The sequence below is a fragment of the Bos indicus x Bos taurus genome, chromosome 16 (assembly GCF_003369695.1).
Source record: "Bos indicus x Bos taurus breed Angus x Brahman F1 hybrid chromosome 16, Bos_hybrid_MaternalHap_v2.0, whole genome shotgun sequence".
Taxonomy (NCBI): domain Eukaryota; kingdom Metazoa; phylum Chordata; class Mammalia; order Artiodactyla; family Bovidae; genus Bos; species Bos indicus x Bos taurus.
In genome coordinates, this window is record NC_040091.1 from 68,482,041 (window position 1) to 68,501,813 (window position 19,773).

At 44.6% G+C, this 19,773-nt stretch overlaps 1 protein-coding gene across 1 annotated transcript in view; it reads left to right on the plus strand.

Annotated features, from left to right (window-relative positions):
- PTPN14 (protein tyrosine phosphatase, non-receptor type 14) overlaps window positions 1-18,627 on the plus strand; it is a 196,240-nt gene extending 177,613 nt beyond the window's left edge. Inside the window, exons 17-19 of the mRNA XM_027565607.1 lie at window positions 2,519-2,753; window positions 6,104-6,267; window positions 11,370-18,627. Coding sequence (XP_027421408.1) covers window positions 2,519-2,753; window positions 6,104-6,267; window positions 11,370-11,498 — 528 coding nt within the window. The 3' untranslated portion in view covers window positions 11,499-18,627. The remainder of the gene's footprint in view (window positions 1-2,518; window positions 2,754-6,103; window positions 6,268-11,369) is intronic.
- Window positions 18,628-19,773: the final 1,146 nt, after the last annotated feature.

Consider the following 19,773-nt stretch of genomic DNA (forward strand, 5'->3'; position numbering starts at 1 on the left):
TTGTCACAGTCAATTTTTTTTTTTTTTTAACCACTTCCTTTGGTTCCCTCCATTAAATTTTACCTTATGTTTTGAAGTCATTTAAGGGTCAGGCTTCATCTGGGTGTTTTTTTGTTTGTTTGTTTGTTTTTAACCGTGTACGATCACATGCTTCCCTGGTGGTTCAGATAGTAAAGAATCCACCTGCAGTGTGGGCGACCTGGGTTTAATTCCTGGGTTGGGAAGATCCCCTGGAGGAGGGCATGGCAATCCACTCCAGTGTTCTTACCTGGAGAATCCCATGGACAGAGAAGCCTGACGGGCTACAGTTCATGGGGTCACAAAGACTCAGACATGACTGAGTGACTAAGCCCATCACAGCATGGTATCGTATACCCATTTCCTAACAAGTTTTAAAGGATGGGGAACAGAAAGAAGTGAAAAACAAGTCATATTCCTTTTATTGACTCTTCTGAGCAGATGCTTTCCAGAACAGCCCATTAGAAGGTAGTGATGAAAGGACTTTGGGCCCTTTCAGGCCAGCTGTATTTCTCTAGGCTGACCTTTCTGTCCCATCAGGGAGTAAATGCTCCTTAAAGTCTCTAGTTTTATCACCCTATTGAATTACATCCCTAGAAGGGATTCATTCCATTGAAAACAATGTACTTGCCCTCTGTGCTGACCCCAGGGAGGGACAAGGTGGTAAACACAGCAGGTATGATCCTTGTCCCCAGGGAGCTTACTTCGTAGTGGGATTTACCATAAAAAGTGAACCAATAAAGTCAGCTCAGATAGTGGTGAGTGCTGTGAAACCAGTAATGGCTGGAGGGTGACTGCAGGACTTCTTTAGGTTAGATGGCAGCCCAGGGCCTTCCGAGGAGGCTGCATTTGAGCTGCAACTTGTGTGACAGGAAGCCTTAGGAACAAAGTCCAGTGATCTGTGAAGCAGCCAGAGGCTTACAGTCTCTTGAAATCTGTAATTGATGTAGGTTGTTGCTGAGTCATGTTGAACTCTTTGCAACCCCATGGACTGTAGACCCCCAGGTTCCTCTGTCCATGGGATTTCCCAGGCAAGAATACTGGAGCAGACTGCCATTTCCTTCTCCAAGTTGATGTAGGTACTCAGCAAATTATGTAAAGGCCTCCGATAAATCCTCTTTCATAGGATGGTTCAATAAAAGAGGCAGGTGTGCTTCAAATTTAAGAAGACTCAATTCAACCAAAAGAGTCAGGGCAGGACTACTTGGGTCCCTGAAGATGTGCTGCTTTGTGAGCAGACCAGCCACCACTTGCGGCTCATTCCCCCCGCCCTGTACGCTGGGCTTCTCTCCTCTCTCTCCACCCACCTCCTGCCCTAGTTACCCTTCTTTATTTTTATTTTTAAAAATTTTTAATTAAAATAATTTTTTTTTGGTTGCACCATGTGTCATGAAGGATCTTACCTGTGCCTCCTGCATTGAAAGCACCAAGTCTTAACCACTGGACCATCAGGAAAGTCCCCTGGGTCCCCTTGTAAGCTACCATCTCATCCACCCCTGCTCCCACCCCTGTGATGTCAAAATTCTGCAAAACTTTAAAACAGACCCTGTTTTTGTAAATGGCTGAGAATGCATATCCCCAGAAAAGATTATAAAATTAAGAGAGAGCACAAGGGGGTAGAGCCAGTTTTCCCCTCTGCTTCAGTTGCAATGGAATTAAATGAATCAGGCTGGGGGGGCGGGGGAAAGGAGATTGACACCAGATGATAGAGACAGTGTGACTGCTTGGTGGGGGTAACAGAGAGTAGTACCCGGGGTCAAGCATATGAAATGAGAAGCATGACCTAGAATGGGAGCTTCCCAGGTGGCACTAGTGGTAAAGAACCCTCCTGCCAATGCAGGAGACATAAGAGACATGGGTTTGATCCCTGGGTCAGGAAGATCCCCTGGAGAAGGGCATGGCAACCCACTCCAGTATTCTTGCCTGGAGAATCCCATGGACAGAGGAGCCTGGCAGGCTGCGGTCCATAGGGTCACAAAGAGTTGGACATGACTGAAGTGACTTAGCATGCATGACTTGGAATGATTACTGGGATCTCTCACTCCTCTGCTTAAGGTCATTTCATCACCTTCGACGGCTTCCTATCATCCATGGCATGAAATTCCTACTTCCTGCCACGGACCACAAGGCCTTTCTAACTAACCTCCTCTTTGCCATCCACACTGAAGACCTTCCTGCAGTTCTCACAGTGCCTAGCTTGTTCCCATCTCTGGCTTGTCCTTACTCTGGCTCTTCTAACATTCAACTGCAGCCTGACTGGGAATCTTTACATTTTTCCATTGATATAACTGCATGGTAAATCTTATTACTGCTGCTGCTGCTGCTGCTAAGTCGCCTTAGCTAAAATGTATGAAATCTGCTCTGTGGGAAACACTGCATGATGTTACTGAGTCAGTGACTTAGAAGGCATTCAGGTTTTCTGTGGTCCTCAGATTTTAAAACTAAGAGGATAAGAACTTCCGTTGACTCCTGTCCAATTTTGCTTCTCTGTGTGATTCAGGAAGGCGGACGAACCAAGAGCCACCGATACTGGCCCAAACTGGGTTCCAAGCACAGCTCAGCCACCTATGGCAAGTTCAAGGTCACCACAAAGTTCCGAACAGATTCCGGTTGCTATGCAACCACAGGCTTGAAGGTCAAGCACCTTCTGTCCGGGCAGGAAAGGACCGTGTGGCATTTGCAATATACTGACTGGCCAGACCACGGCTGCCCAGAGGATGTCCAAGGATTTTTGTGTAAGTTTTTGCTTCCCAGTCGGAGTTTTACCAACAGCATATATGGTCTTATCAGTTGGAGGTGAAATGAAAAGAGAGGATACTTTCTCCTAGGTAGTGAAAGTATTATAACATTGAAATATATAGTACTTTATATAGTGTGTGTAGAGCAGAGAAGATTAATACTTTTATTCTCTTTACCATTGATGCAGTGAGCTAAATATGGTAAACTAATTGGTTCTACCTTGATTTAGACCTTTAGTACCTATTCTGATACACAGCACGTCCTGGAACCTTGGAAACATGCTAAATAAAATAAGCCAGATAGAGAAGGACAAATGCTGTGTGATTCCACTTATGTTGATTTACCCAGAATAGGCAACTTAATAGAGATAGCATAATGGAGGTTACCAGGAGCTAGGGGGAAGGGGAATAGGAAGTTATGGTTTGATAGATACAAAGTTTCTGTTTGGGACCACAAAAAAGTTCTGTAAGTGGATAGTGGTAATGTTTGCAGAATGTTGTGACTAGACTTACTGTCACTGTATACTTAATGTTATTATGTACTTTTCGAATGATCAAAGTGGTACATTTTATGTTATGCATTAAATATATTTTACCACAATAAAAAAAAAACACAGAGCAATAAAGAAAAAAAAGACTTTAAAAATTTCTCAGGAGGATTTATATCTCAGAAGCCTTGCATTTCCTACAGCAGTAAATCCTCATCAGTAGTTTCTCATACCGATGATTAAAGATAGGTGGCTACCTATAAAGATAATTATTGAAATCAGCCTGTAGTGTTTGAAACTGTCATTTTCAAATTCATTCATTTATGTATATTTTTCAAGTTACGATCGTCTTAGAAACTAATTCATCCAGATTTTATGCAGGAGCTGTTTGAAAGGCCAGCACCTGGGCCTGTGTGTCCACCATGTGCCAGACACTGAATCCGGCTCTTAGCATGCAGAGATGAAACGGTCTCTGTTTTAAAGGCTCTCTCAGTCTTCTGATGAAGGCAGCCCAGTGATCACAGTCTGGGGTGAGAGCTGATGCCTCTGGTGCTAGCTGTAGCACCCTCTTTCCTTTCCACAGACTCCTCTAAACATCCTGCACTTGTGGGAAACCCCACTGCTTCCTCACCCAGCTAGGAAGGAGGTCCGAGGGTGCCCTGCAGATTATTGATTATATACCTGCTAAGTTGTTGATTCACCAGCTGGCAGAGGACCTGTGACCACCACAAAGGGAGGATGTTGAATGTCAAGACCTTGATTTTCATTTTGATAACTCATTGAGAATAGGAGGGGTGGGGAAGAGAAGTGAGAATAAGTTTTCAAAAACCTAAAAGTGCCATTTCACAAGTCCAGCTAGAAAGACTCTGATGCGGGTATTTCATTCCCCATTAGTGCGCTGAAGGTTCTTGAGGAGTTGGACACTGAAAGTAAGAAAGATGATTGGACTCAGAGGACCTAGAACAAGATCTAGAGTGGGTTAGTGCTTTGCCTGAGGCCCGACAGTTACCTATAGCTCCAAATATTAATAAGGAGCATGGTGACCTCTGCAGAAGTTTCTTTCTTCATAACAGTGTGCTTTTTATTCTTTTTTGGTAATCTTTTGCTAATTGCTATTAGAAGCAAGACTTAGAAATTGGAACCAATAAAAGTAAATCCATCAGATGGTTGACTAACAGCTCTGATAAAAGATTGAATTTATAAGATGGCTAAAATTACAATCAAATCTTTTAAATCTGAGCCAGTTTAAGAAAGGTAAATCTAAATTACTGAAAAATAGAGAAAAATTTTAAATAGTATTAATTAGTTTACCTTTCTAAGAAACTCAGGACAAGTGTGCTGAGCAGGGTCTTAGAAATGATGGCTCTTTAGGTCATTAAGAATTTTAAGAGATTTTTGTTTGTGTTTAAATTAGATTGCCTGGATGCAGAGTAACTGAGTTAAACTGTCTTCCAGCCTCCAGAGGTCTTCACTGAGTTACAGCTCAAGAAACTTTATTAATATGATTGCTGGAGAAAGAATTCATTGAAATCTAATTTCTCTGTGTTCCATGAAATTCCATTTGATAGTGGCATCTGTTTTATTGATCAATATTCTTTTCACTTCTCTACTTAAATTTAACACAAGAAAAACCTTGTCTCTTGTATGTGAACATTGCCTGCCATCAGAGAATGTTCATCGCCTAATATCTCTGGGAAAAAAAAAATTGTGAAGGGGATTCCAGGCTCAGTATTTAGCTCATGTTGGTACAAATAGCAACTACTTTATGTAGTCACCTCAGATTGCCTTCCGTCTTGTTTTGTTCTCTCATTTTACATCACTGATGGTGGTAGTAAACGTTCATTTGGGTAAAACTACTTCAGATTACTAATTAAATAAGATTATAAAGGAAATTAGGGGTTCTTAGTCATTGTATATAATCTGGTGCTTTTACATTATCAGAATGGTTTGAATACAGTTTTTTTCGCAGTCTGAATTTTTCTCCTCATTTGATTTTACACTGCTGTACTGGAACGAGATTTTCTGAGCATCAAGAACCTTCAATTCTGCTTCTCCCCTGAACTATAAAAATCTCAACTATGAATCGACTTTTTCTGATTCTTAGACTGTACGAGGATTACAATTATTCTTTTCCCTTTTTTTGTGATCATGAAAAAAAAAAGTCTTTAAGGTTTAGATTGACTAATTTTTCATTTGTGACCAACTGGAATATTAAACAGTTCCTTGCATAGCCCTGTGGGGCCAGGCAGATGTTGGAAGCAATGAGGGAAGTGGCACCCCCCAACCCACACATTGCCTCCAAAAAAGGGGGGCCATTACCTTGATTTACTCACGTAACCACAAGGGATCCAAGCTGAAAACCAGGCTCCCCAAAGTCTATTTTAAAGTCTGAAAATGGAGTCAAGCCTCAGCTGATGTTCACTCGCTCAGTGAAGGGAAGGAGGAAAGGGCAGATGGATGCTCTTCCCACCAGAAATTGGCTCTGACAAGCGGGCGTTTCAAGGGGACCTAGCTGGTGTTCTGATCCCAGTCTGTTAATAGTAGGAATTGCTGTAAGTAATGTCGAGAATCATCTGCTTGGGGGACTTTGGGATTTGCAGAGGGGAAAACAGAATTTAATTTTTAAAAAAAGAACTATTTAATTTAAAGAACAAATTCTCCCATGGACTAATTGACTCCCAGCTGGTCCTTTCTGGATCCAGGACTGTACAGTGGGTACCAGCCAAATAATTAGTGTCTTGTAAGAACTGTAAATTATTGTCACTTAAAAAAAAAAAATTCACCGTCATTTTTGCCCCCCTCACTTGTATGCAAAGCCGTGGAGGACTTCAGTGACGAGATTTGCATTTTGTCTTGCAGCCTACTTGGAGGAGATCCAGTCAGTCCGTCGCCATACCAACAGCATGCTGGAAGGCACCAGGAACCTGCGGCCCCCGATCGTCGTCCACTGCAGCGCCGGGGTGGGGAGGACCGGCGTGGTCATCCTTTCTGAGCTGATGATCTACTGCCTTGAGCATAATGAAGTAAGTCTCTCCGGGCTTCTGAATCATTCCCCTCTGGGGCCAGGCTACACCACGGCCAACCTTTTACCTGTGCCCTTCCATTTCCACGCTTAGTTTCCTCTCTTGACAAGAGTTTTCAGACCCGTGATTCTCACCTGGACTCTGACATTTACAATCTTCCTTATCGTCTTTCCCTTTCATTGCTCTGTGTAGAGACCCAAATAATATAGAAGAAGAGTGCAAAGTGTAAGAAAGGAAACATTTAGAAAATCTGATCGTCACTGGCATCAACTTCCAAAAGTCTGCAGTGTTTTTTGTAGAAGGTCTGGTTTTATTGTGGGTAATTCTCCATGGTGGGTTATTCAGTCCATATAGTTTAGATGAGTCTTAAGCATTTCTGGGATGTATTTTGGCTTGACTCCTCCGTGAAATTGTGTGTATTTTAAAAACCTGTTTCATTCTTCAGGGGGAGGTTTCATTGAGGAGGCTGTCTGCTCTTGTCTAGGTTGGCAGTGGTGTGTAGCAGAGCTGGGTGGATGACCTGAGGGTAGAGACATGGCCTGCCTTTGCCCAGGCTAGACACGTTCGGGTCTTTCCCGCTAGACGTGGGCTGTGGCTATTTGTGCCCACACAGCGCATGGCATTCCCTTCTTGCTATAGGTCAGAGTTACACTGAGGGACTTTTGATTTTGTGGAGATGAGAAAACAGCAATCAAAGGCTAAAGACCAGTTCATCTGCCTTCTATTCTCATGAGGCTTTAGGGGGTTTAAATGGCTTTAATTTTTTTTTTCTTAGCTGGATTCTTCATAGCAGCTTGTGTCCGTTTTCTGATTTTAGAGATGACGATACTGAGGGCCAGAAACAATCGAATGACTTGCCCAGTGCCAGGTGGCTCTTAGGCACTGCTGCCAAGGTTTGAAATGAGGTCCTTCACTTCCTGGCCCCGAGTTATTTCTTGTCTTCACTCTGCCTCCAAATGCCGAGTGTCATTTGGTTCTTGTTCAATTTCCAAATTGTATAACTTGGCGAATCAAAGGAGACTTTTGAAATGGTAGTTTTAAAATCAGGAGATGTTATCATGCACATTCTGTGAAGGAATTTATCCAACAATATATGTATTTGCTCAGTAGCATCAGTGGTTTGAAAAATCAGATTAAATATTGCCCCATGAAATTTATTATATTGAAACGTCTAGGAAAACAGTCAATGCCAAGTTTAAACATGTTCAAAGGATGTTTTAAGTTCCCTGCCTATAAAAAGTTAATTTTGGAAACTTTCAGCCTGTACGTACGAATGTTTATGCTGCTAAAAAGTACAAGAGGGATTATATCAATGTGGCCTATTGTTCAAACAAACAAACATTCTGTTGGGGAATGAAATGCCCATCACAGAATCAGTTGAGTCTCCATCACAGAAATCTCATCATCTCCTGTGAATTTTTATCCTTTTTTCTCACGGAAGATTTCTGGGTTGTTTGCTTCCCTGTCACTGCTAGAAATCTCTAGGAGTTTCTATTAGAATAATGGCTTACCACTGAGTTGCAGATCCACTCAGTGCTAGGAAGATGGATTGAGAGACAGTGGAAACAGGGTACGTATGACTGCAGCGTATCCAAGCTCCCCTGGTGGCACCAGTGGGTTCCTGAGGAAGAGAAAGGGCCTCATCGTCCCCTCTCCACTTAGAGATCTTGTCCTCATGTCAGTTTCTTTGACAAACTCCCCTTCTTTTCTCCATTCCCCACGTACCCTCCTGTGCTCCCTTTTCCTCCTTTTCGACTATGAGAAGCTATTTTCTCTGTCTTGTCTGACATGGAGGATCGCTCTGTTCTGAGCGCTCTTTGGAGACCCATCAAAGACTGAGCCTCACTAATGCAATGACATGAAGGCTCATCGATCACCAGATGTCATTGGCCCAGGGGAACATAAATAACACGTGTCAGAGCCAGCTTGGTGCAGAGTGAGGGATGTGGCCACGAACACCCTGTGTGGACTTGGTGAAGGCTTGCAGGGATTAGACTCTCCACGGGGTTTATCCAGACATAGCGGATTTCCTCAATGCCTAGCTGCGTGCCAGAACATTCTTTACGGGAACCCGTGGTCAGTCCAAAAACGACTTCTGTTCCCATTGATATTCCAAGATAGCAAGATGACTCATATTTTTCACTTCCCTTGCCCTAGCACAAATATAGTCAGCCTTATCTGTGCCGTTTCCCATAACTGCTATTGGTAGATGGCTAGGGAGAAAAAAGTTCTCTACTTGTTCTGCTTCAGGCCTGTCTAGTAAAATTCAAACCCTTACTTTAGGAGTGGGACCACGTTGCTTTGTTTTTTTAAACAAAAGATTTTGCTAAATCAGTATAAAATGGGGTGTCCCATTTTTCTCCTGTCTAAACTTTCCCATCTCCTTTTCCTGTTTTCTGGATCTCGGATACTTTATGTTTTAGTCGATAATCCATAGAGTTTGAGTTTTCTCAGGGAGATGCTTTTTATCGGAGCGAAGATCCTTACTGTGAAGTTGGGCAGCTGTGAGGTAGCAATGGGAGGGGAATCTCCGGGGCTGCCCCGAGAAGCTTCTGTGTGTCCTGTTGCCTTTGGTGACTGGGTGTTGGCTGTAAAATTTCAATGCCCATACATTTTTTTCCTCCAGAATGCACCAGTTTCATGGTTTGTGATCCTCTCTCCTGGCTGCCTGTCCCCGATCAGCTAGATTACAAAAGGTCAGGTTCTCACTAGCCACAAAGCAAGATGTCTTGATCTTGCTGCTTTTCTGAATCAGTTACTCCCTCCTCCCCTGTTCATAGAGTAAGGGGAGAAAATGCCTCCTAAACAAGGTAGAGAAAGCATCAACGGCCTCCTGATTCCTTGAGTTAGGGACAATGGACAGCGGAGCCTGTGGGAGTGAATCTTCAAGGCAGGTTGAAGGATTTCATTAAGGACCAGGGGAACTTTGGTCTTGTCCCCAGATGGCCCCACATCAGCTAGTAAACCACCCTTGATGAGTCTTACAGGTTAGGGAGATGGTAGTGATCATGATGATAGTGGTGGTGGCGGAGATGCAAATGGAAGTGATGGTGGTGCTATGAAGGTGGTGGTGGTGATGATGATAGAGGTAGGGAAGTTGGAGGAGATAGTGGTGGAATTGGAGGAGAAGGTGGAAGGAAAGGCGATGGTGGTGGTGGAGGAGGTAATATAGATGGTGAAGGGGGTGGTGGAGATGATGAAGGGGGTGGTGACGATGACGAGAAGCATGAAAATATTATAATAACCACAACTCACATGTGTTTAGCATTTACCATGTGCCAACACTGGGACTTCCCTGGTGACTCAGCAGTAAAGAGCCTGCCTGCAATGCAGGAGACTTGGGTTCAATCCTTGGGTTGGTCAGATCCCTGGGAAGAGAGCATGGCAACCCACTCCAGCACTCTTACCTGGAGAATCTCATGGACAGAGGAGTCTGGTGGGCTGCAGTCCACGGGGTCCCAAAGAGTCTGACACAACTGAAGCAACTGAGCGCTTGTACATGCGCCAACACTATTTCAAGAGCCTTACAACTCGTAGCCTTTACAGTGACCTTATGAGAGAGGCCCTACTAGTGTGTGTGAGCTTGCTAAGTCACTTCAGTCATGTCTCACTCTCTATGACCCCACAGAGGGCATAGCAACCCATTCTAGTATTCTTTCCTGGAGAATCCCTATTAGAACCCGCATCTAACAAAGAGAAACTGAGGCACAGGGAGAGGACCTCTTAGCTCCTATGTGACTCTGCCTCTCTTGTCAAAGCCTTTGATGGGCACAAGGTAGAAACAGTCTTATTCTATCCCTACATTCAGGGCCCCACACAGAACAAGGCTCATCGTGCATTGTGTTAATTGCTATGGTAGGTGCTCTGTGGTACTTCAGAATATAGTTTAGACACAGACCCACTAGTTACCATCAGAAGCTTATGGTCTAGGCTCTGTATTTTGACTAATAGTTTGAGGATTCACATGCTTTTTTCTCTTTCCTTATTACCAGGGACTTGTCCCTTTTAAATCTGTGGTGTGTGTTACTTAACTTGTTGCGGAGAAGCTCAACGAAATAGGACGGCATGTGTGGTATCGTAGCTACACAAAATTTGGAAATAGCTGAAATGACTTTGGAAAGTAAAGGAGGAGAAGACATATGACTGAGTTTTTATTATTCTGTTTTCAATGCTTGCTGAGTCCTTGGTAGTTTCCTGGGTGTGGTTGTTCCCCTGGACTAAGCGCTCCCAGAGCAGGGGGGGCGTGTGCCAAGGGCACGATGGCACACGGACTCCATGGTGCTTCTGCCCCAGCTGGGCCAGGAGGATGGAAGTGACAGGAGGGAGGGCGCGCCAGGACACCGGTGACCCACCGTTTTCATTCCTCTCCATTGGAGATCCGCAAAGGATTTACACACAGGCCATCTCATTTAACACTCAGGATATTGTTAGTTAAAGGCGATCACTCCAAACAAGACTGGTGTCCAGAGATTGTGCTTTGACATTTTAAAGGTTTACACACAAATGATCTCACGTGGTTATACCCGAGGTCCTGCAAGATGGCAGGATGGGCATGGGTGTTCTTATTTCACTAAGACTGAGACACTGAGTAGTCTTTATCGAGAGCTCTTGTGTGCCAGACACTGTGCTAAATGCTTTACATGTGCTTCTTCACTTGATCCTATGAGCTGGGTATGGTTTATCATCCCGTGTTATTGCTGAGGAACCATCACTGACTTGGTCAAGGCCGCATGGCGTTAAAGGAAAGCATTGGTATCCTGATATCACAGAGGAAGAAATGACCCAAAACTGGCTTAAATCCTACCGTTGGGCCATGGTAGCCTTGAGAGGAACCAGCTGGGTTTAACTCCAGCCTCTTTGTCTTCTCTAACAGACTGGTCTGTATTTAAAATAATCACACCAGTGGTGCGGGACAACCAGCTTCTCCAGCTGTAGGCACGGTCTTTGATGGGGGTAACCTAGAGGGGGCGGTCTTTGGCTTCTTCCCATACCTGTACAGGGGCTGCGAGTAAATACATTCCTCATTCCAGGTAAGGGAATGAGAAATGACCCAAGGAAAGCCCCTCCAGCCCACCATCTCAGAATCTTTTCTTTTCTTGCAGAAGGTGGAAGTACCGATGATGCTGAGGCTCCTCAGGGAGCAAAGAATGTTTATGATCCAGACCATCGCTCAATACAAGTTTGTCTATCAAGTCCTCATCCAGTTTCTCCAAAACTCCAGACTCATTTAACCCCCGCATCCCCGACGGCAGTTCCCAGAAGAGGGGCCCAGCTCCATCTCACAGATGGGGAGACACCTCCAGACAACATCTGTTTCCCAGCAGGGCGCAGATGGCCGGAGCAGGCAGAGGCCATGGACTCCCTGAAGGCGGGAGCCAAGATCACTCACAAACATCGTGTACTATTTTATATGAGATAATTTATTTTTTCCTCTTTCGGGATAACTTGTGATTCATCCTATGGCAGTTTTCACAATAATATAGTCCTTTTCATTTGAACCACATTTTGACTGATCTGCAGTGCAAACAGGGCTGTATGGAGGGAGGGTTGGCTGGTGCGTCCTTTGTGGGGCAGAGGCAGAAGGGAACACATCTCTGGTGAAGTTGCAGCCAGATTTGTGACCAACCCTGAAATTCATCAGCCTTATTGCTCATATCCAAATCAAAGATGGCAAGGAAATGAGTGCATCCTAAAATATAAAGCACTAAGACCCTATTTCTGAAGGGGAAAAACAACACTATTCTCTTATATTGGGGGTTCCTGTGGCTTAATGGGGGCTTTCCAGGTGGCTGTAGTGGTAAAGAACCCGCCTGCCAATGCAGGAGACATAAGAGACACACGGGTTTGATCCCTGGGTGGGGAAGATCCCCTGGAGGAGGGAATGACAACCCACTCTAGTATTCTCGCCTAGGAGAATCCCATGGACAGAGGAGCCTGGCAGGCTATAGTCCATGGGGTCACAAAGAGTCAGACATGCTGAGTGACCAAACTAGAACACCGTTGGTTCACTGGTCACTGTCCTGAACTTCATAGGTTAGTACAAAATAAAGCATGTTCTGGGTGCTTTCCCTCTTGCTGACTTTAGGGAATTCTTCTGTCATCTGGCTTTTCTTGGTACAACTTTTCAGTTGTGGCTTTTGTCTTAAAATTGACCTTTGTGGGTATTCCATGATGTATTCCTCCGCTGCTTTTTTTCCCCCTCTTGAGCTGTAAATACATGGAAAGAATGGCATCCAACCCACCAGAAGGAGTGCGCCTTTGTTATTTCCAGTCACCACACAACAGTAAACAGGTGTGGAAGCTGATTCCCGATGGGCTTTGGAGTATAAATCAACTTGGTTTCATACCTGGCCAGCTATGAAAAACTCAGTTTCACACCTGAGTCTGTATTTGGACTCAAGAGTATCTGGCGAGGGAGGGTCTCTTCCCTTCTCCTCCAAGGACTGAAGAATCAGTCGGGAGTAGAGCTTCTACTGAGCCCCCTAGGGTCTGGAATTCTGCTGAATGATCTGAAAAAGGAAAACCACTGGGATGACATGTATTTTCAGTGGATCAGAGCTCATAGCTCTCACGAGGAGATGCTCAGAACACGGATCATCAGCAGGCAGAGAGAAACTTGTTTCCTTTTCCTTAGAGACTTTCCATCCTTGGGATCCTCTGCCGTTAGGGATGTTTTAACGGTTGGTCTGCAGTTACTGGCTTATTGTTTGATGAACCACATCGGTATTCCTCTTTCCTCCCTCAACCCCCATGTGAGCACTGTTGATTTCTCATGTGGGCAGCGAGTAGATGTGCAGTCTCTTTGAGCCCATCACTCTTGGACATCCTTTCAACTCACCAATGTTGCCACTTGGTGCCAAGGGAATATTCCTGATTGCACAAAATGTAGAGAAGTAGGTTCGGTATCCAACTTCCTAGCCAGAGTTTATATTGAAACCCAAAGGAAAACATTTAAAAGTGATTCCCCATATTTTGTTTTTAAAAACAAATGCTTTTGGTCCTTGAGCCCGTTTTGCATTCCTTTTTGCATCTCCAGTAAATACCAACCTATCTCCTGTTAAATTAGCAGCAGCCATTTAAAGTCCTTTCAGCGGCATCTGCATCATAATTGCCCAGAGATGCTTTATATCTGGGAAGCAAGCCAAGGAATAAACCTTGAAGCAAAGTGTATTAAATTAGTTATCTAGTTAGAGCTTTTGGAATGAGTTCCTGACGACATAGCAAGTCTGAAGCTGGGGCTGCCGGGGTCTGTTGCTGCAGTGGGGAGAAAATAAAAAATGGAGAGGGGAAAAAAAGACACTATGTCACCACAAGGCCGCCAACACTTTCAGGCCTCTGGGTTTGCAGCTTTTCCGGTTGAAATGTCTTGTTTCTTTCATCCGGCTCATTTGGATGCGCTGACCCAGGGTTCATGCTTGTCTGCTGTGGTCCCTGGACCAGGGGGAGCTGAGTTTGATGTCTTCATCCTTGAGCTAGGCTGAGGCTGCCAGCAAAGCCAGACCATGTCCTGCTGTGCTTGACTGGAATCCTGAGGCTCTAAGGAGACACTGCCTTTTGGCTGTATTTATCTTTAGACCCATCTCTTTCCCTGGATGGGAAGCAGATAAGGATTTGGTGGCTTTACGCAGGGATGCCAATCGCTGGTCCCTTTATAGGCAAGGAATTGAGTTCCTCCCCTCAGCTGGAGAGAACAGTAAGGTCAGGGACATCTCCACGTGGACTGTTTTGAGTAATAAACTTTTGAGAACTTTACATTTGTGGTCCTAGATTGAGAAGCACGACTCTTTTTTTGACTGTTGTTAGTCATTTGCCTCCAAGTCCCTTAGTCCTCTGGCACCTTCCTCCATCGGCCTGGATAGAGGGTCCTTGTGGGCTCTGCTGGGTGGGGTCCCGTGGCTTATTCATTGGCTGCGCAGGACACATTTAACCTTTATCCTGCCTACACGCAGCTCTTTCTATAAACATTGATGGCTACAGTAAGTCAGCACTCTGATCCAGCTGCTGACCTTTATCTTTTTCCAGGTTGACTCCTATGAAATTTCCAGTGTTTGGACCATTTTTTAAATTTACAATGACAGAAAATTCACTTGGATCAACCTAATATGTATAGTTTGTTTCTTCCCCTTGATTAGTCTGGATCCCAGTGTGCCATATGTCTTTTCTCAAGAGCTAATGAACATGAAAGCGTGTACGCTGGGTTCTCTCTGTGAACCCGTGGCCTTGCTGCAGTGACCCTCGCCTCCCTTGGTGAGTGGGCTGTCTCCTGGGGCTTGGAGTCACACTTTGCAGAGATGTCAGTGCACTTTGGATTCTCATAAGCAGGGCTGGCCATCAGGCACATGTCTGGGGGTTTTCAGCTGTTGTTCTTTCTTGATGTATAGTCTGTATTAGCTGCCCTCAGCCCAGTGGTTATGGAACATAATCTGTGGGCCCAAAGGTGTCCAGAGTGAAAAGCGAAATGTGCTTTCAAATCTCTTCCCCACGTCCAGTTGTGTGTATGATGGAGAAAGTGCGTAGAGTTATTGATTTTTTGAGGGGGGAAGGAATCTGTCAATCAATTGAGGTCAAAGGGTGGGTAAGCACAGGGGCCTTCTAATATGTTTGCCAGGGAGCTTAGATTCAAGGAATGGGGACTGAGTCACAGGCATATCAGTGTTACTCTACCCTTCATTCCTCTTTCATGTTGGGAATAACTGTCAGCATCCTAGAGTAAGAAACTTCCAGAAGCACCAGGTAATTCCTGTTGGGCTGTTAAGGTGGTTCTTTGTGGGAATTCAGTTTCTTCATGTTTTACCAAAGATTCTTCTGCAACTGTGTTTTTTATGGCCTATGGATTTTATCAGACATTTATCATGCTCTTATTTAGTCATTTCTTTTTGTGAGCAAAGTAACAATTCATCTAGCACTACTTTCCAATGGAGAAAGTTGGGGTTTTCATGGAGACTGCACAAAATCTCCATTGGTCTAGAACTTTATGGGCCTATAGGGTTGAAATAGTCCTAGTTGGCCCTACCAACTCCAGGACGTTAAGATTATGTTTGACACTTCTGAGCTCTGAGCAAGGTAGCAGAGTGGTCCTTCTCTTTGCCTCAGCTTCTAAGACATTTGGGGGCAGAAGACCTTACTATTGAAAGGAGCAGCAACATTCCTGGGAGAAATGGGCAGGTGTATTCAATCAAATTCTGCCAACTCATACGTATTACCCTGAAAATTGCTGTTCTTCCCAGGATCCTGAGAAACTCAATGACCTGCTTGCCCAATACTCAACCTTTATCCTGCCTGCTCTGAACTTTTGAATTTCCATTAGAAACTCAGATGGGTAGGTGTTTTTACCAGCTCACTACTTTACTTATTTTTTCCAGCTTATTATAGCTGCATCTTCTTTCTCAAGGCCAGACTAAAAAGTTCTCTATTAAAACGTCCATGAGGCTGGCATTGAATATCTGGCACCCAATGGATGTCACAAGACTGCATAATTTATTGTTGTTTGTGCTCTAAAAGGGAGGATGCACATCAGTTCCTATTGTTCAGCTTCAGTCAGCCTTCCCATTTTAAAAATAAATTCAAGGACATTTTAAGACAGGAGGGCATGAGCCGATGGGCAAGCCTGACCGTGATGAACATCTGTCTAGAAAGTGTCTGTTCCCTCTGCCATGCTTTGGGCCATCAAGGCCATTCTTTCCCCAGAACACCAGGAGCTTGCCCAGAGAAGAGCTGTAAATGGGGGGAGGAAGAGGAAGGCTTTTTAGATCAGCTTTGGAGTTGCTATCAAAATGTTCTGGACTCACAAAGAACTTTTTGAACTCGGGGGTGTCTCTCCTACTCCGTCCTTCTCTGCGAGGTCAGGGGGGTGGAAGTGAGGCGGCACTCCTAGGCAAGACCTCACTGCAGTGGGAAGATCGGTTCCACCCTCGCTGGTCGTTTTAAACTGTGTCCTCGCTGTTGTGAGAGAGCTTGACGAACATTCTGGGTTCCGATGCCTGCCTCGATCCACTGCTCAGGAAGACCCCTCCCCTTGCTTGCTAGTGGCCCTCCCTTTGCTGGCAGCCTTTTCAGCAGAATGTTTTGCTCATCCACACGGTTCCAGAGTTAGCCATCGCAGCTCCTGGGCGTCTTGACTGTGTCCCTCCTGGGGGCCCCCCGGGTGGCTGCAAAGTGGAGCACCCCCTTCCCAGCATGCCGTCTTTGTAATCAGGGCATGAGAACCAGGAAGATGTCAATACATAATGGCAGTTCCCTGGCTCACTTGAGAGCACAAGTGGGAATACTTTCTGATGTCACCCTCTCCTTTCTAAGAGTACCCTGCGTGCCGATCTTTCCTTTTCTCATTTGCTTTTATGGACCAGCTCTCGACAGCAACCCCTTTTCCTTCCTTACCCTTCTGGTGCAACCCTTACAAAATAGTTGAATCTAGTCATAGGGAATCACTCTTTAAAATCTCTCCAAATTATAAAATTAGGAAATCTAATTCTTACCTTAACATGCTTCTATAGTTTCAAAAAGTAAAATCTGTCATTTGCATGGTTTCAAGGAATAGAATCTGGCAAATGGAAGTAACCAGAATGAAAATAGCCAGGTGCTGTCAGCAACCAGGAAGCTGACCTTCCACCCTCTTTCCCCTTGGTGATTGACACTATCGTTCAGGACTAGAAAGGAATGAAAGAAAAGCTGGATTCAATGATCAGTCCTGTTTGAACAAAGATTGCAGCCGTCTCTCAGGCTTATTTTGAGGTGACCTTCTATGGATCCCCAGTGGCTGCCTTTGGCATAATGATACACGTGTGGTCAGATCGTCTCCAGCCCCTTCCTGCAGACCGTGTTCCTTTCATCATGGCCTCTACACAGCCTAGATGGTCTGGTGAAACGGGTGAAGCTCTGGGCTCTTTGCAGACTTTTTACAAGCTGCAAGGCTGTCTAGGGAGGGGCAGGATTGCTATTCATCCAGTCTGTGATGGGACCTTTCTTCCCAACCTCCTCCTCAAGGCAAACAGAGAGCCCACCTTACCCGAGAGAGGTCTTGGGGACAAGCCTGGAAACATTGGATTGGGGTCTTTCTGTGCCTTGGGGTGGAACTGTTTGGCTAACAGCTCAGGAGTCCTGCTCTGAGTTGAGCTCGGCTGGCTCTCAGAGCAGAGGTGCCTGGTATTCTCAGCATTTCTCAGGGGCCGCCCACCTCCCTGAATTGCAGTGTTAGCTAATAAATACCTTCAGCTTGGAACTGAGAGCTGTAATTCAGAGCCATTTTCTGCCCCCGACGTGAACATTGTAAAATGTTACTGCAACTTCCTTTGACTGAACTTTCTTGCCAGTTTGGAATCTTTAAAATCTATCGAACTTATCCTTTCAAAAGTAAGGTTACTCTTTATCAGAGATGATTTCCTGTGTATGTCCTTTGTTCCTTCAGTAGTCAACTGACTTGCTTGAGCATATATATGTAAATGGGATAAAAAAGGGTTTACATATGCAGATGACTATTAAATATGTAACCTTATATAACCTGTGTTACATCAAGTAACATGCTAATCTGTTTCACTGGACTATAATTGTGCTACTTAATTCAGTATTTTGAAGTTTTCCTTGGTCTCTGTCTTTAATATGTTGTCAATTGTTATATCATTCAAGCCAGTTGACATTTAATAGGCCTCATTTCGGATGTACAGACAAGTCCCTAATGTAGAAACCGGTTTGTTCTTAAGGTTCTTGAGTCAGTCCACAGAAGCCTTCTGACATCCACCACCACTGAACTGCAGGGCTGTCAGCCGCACGTGGCTGGCTGGCATGGGCTGACCTGGACATGTAACTGCCTATCAAGTTACTGCTGTGAGACATGCATTCCAGAGTGGGGACTTGGGATCCTGAGAACACATTCTTCTCCCCGAGGTGTCCACTTGCTACCGTGCAAGATGGAAGTCCAGTCTCATTATGACAAGCTAGTTGTAAGGAGAGAGGAAGGCGGAGACGTTTATATGACATTCCCTGAGTTGGGGAGTGATTAATATTCACATGTCAACTTCACTTTTATAGACTCTCTCTCGATGATATTAAAAGCCTTAAATAAATCTATGCATGCTCTTCTATGTGCTTTTTTTATATCAGTAAATAAGCTTATGCTTGCCAGTTTTATACGCAGTTATGAAGTGTATGAAACTGACTTTTGACAGTATTTTTGCACTGTTTCTTACCTGTTTTTATAAAGTCTTTAGATATTGGTTCTGGTTGTGTATTGTTTTATGTTCTCACTGCCCTTGTCATTGCTGTTAAATGTTTCATATGTGCCTTTACAAATGTGAGATCTTTATTCTAACCTTTTTTGTAAAAGATATCTATTGACTTCCAAATGCAATAAACTTTTTTTTTTTTTTCAGAGAAAACAGTTGAATCTTTTCTGTACTCTGTATGTTTTGCCTTAGTCGAAAGCATCTGCTTACTTTTAGGATTATTTTCATAGGCAAATGTGCCTGGGAAAAACCTGCTTTTTAACTTCTTTAAAGCCCATTTATTTCTACCCACTTTTCATTCCTGTATAACACGCTGAAGAATTAGTTTGAAATTTCCCAAAGTCATCATTGTTAGAACAAAACGTGAAAGGGGTAATTGCTAAGTAAATGGAGTGTGAAGAGCCTAGAAATGGGGCTTTCTCACTGCTAGTGATAACCCTTATTAAATGCCAAGAATGTGCTGCCCCACCCCACTGCCATTTATTCAGATCCCAATCTGTCGGAGAAAAGACAGGCAGAGGCTGTTATAGAAAACCCAGATTCTTGTTTTTGTCTTTCAAGTTTATTAACAGCATGACTCATCTCTTTAAACAATGGCTTCCCAGGTGGTGCAGTGGTAAATAATCTGCCTGCCGAAGCAGGAGACACAAGAGACGTGGATTCGATCCCTGGGTCGGGAAGATCCCCTGGAGGAGGGCATGGCTACCCACTCCAGTATTCTTGCCTGGAGAATCCCATGGACAGAGGAGCCTGGTGGGCTGCAGTCCAGGGGGTCACAAAGAGTCGGACATGACTGAGCAGGGCAGAGCACAGCCCTGGCCCGTATTTTCAGCCAACTGATCAACTGCCATAGAGTCTCACAGGGAGCCCCTAGTGATGTGGGTGGACACTTCATGTCTCTTCGTTGAGTAACAGGGCTATAACCACTTCAGCGACTAACCCACTTTTGAACCCTATCACTGTACAAGGAGTCACTCACCCACAGAGGCGTCCCGGCTTGTTTCACGTCATGAAGATGGGAGGCACCATAAGCCACATGGGGTGACAGGAGATGCAAGCAAACTTCACTAAACACACGGGTCTCTGCATAGAAGCTGACCATGGCAACAAGACAATGCTACGTCTTCAAAAGAAAAATGACACTGTGTTTGAAAAGAAAAGCTGATAGGGGATCCTCAGAGCCTCAGCTCCCCTCCTCTCACAAACACCCCCAAAATGACAACTGTCTGGAGCACCACCACTGATGAGCAAGCTGGATCCCACCAGCAAAGATCTACAACTAAAGACA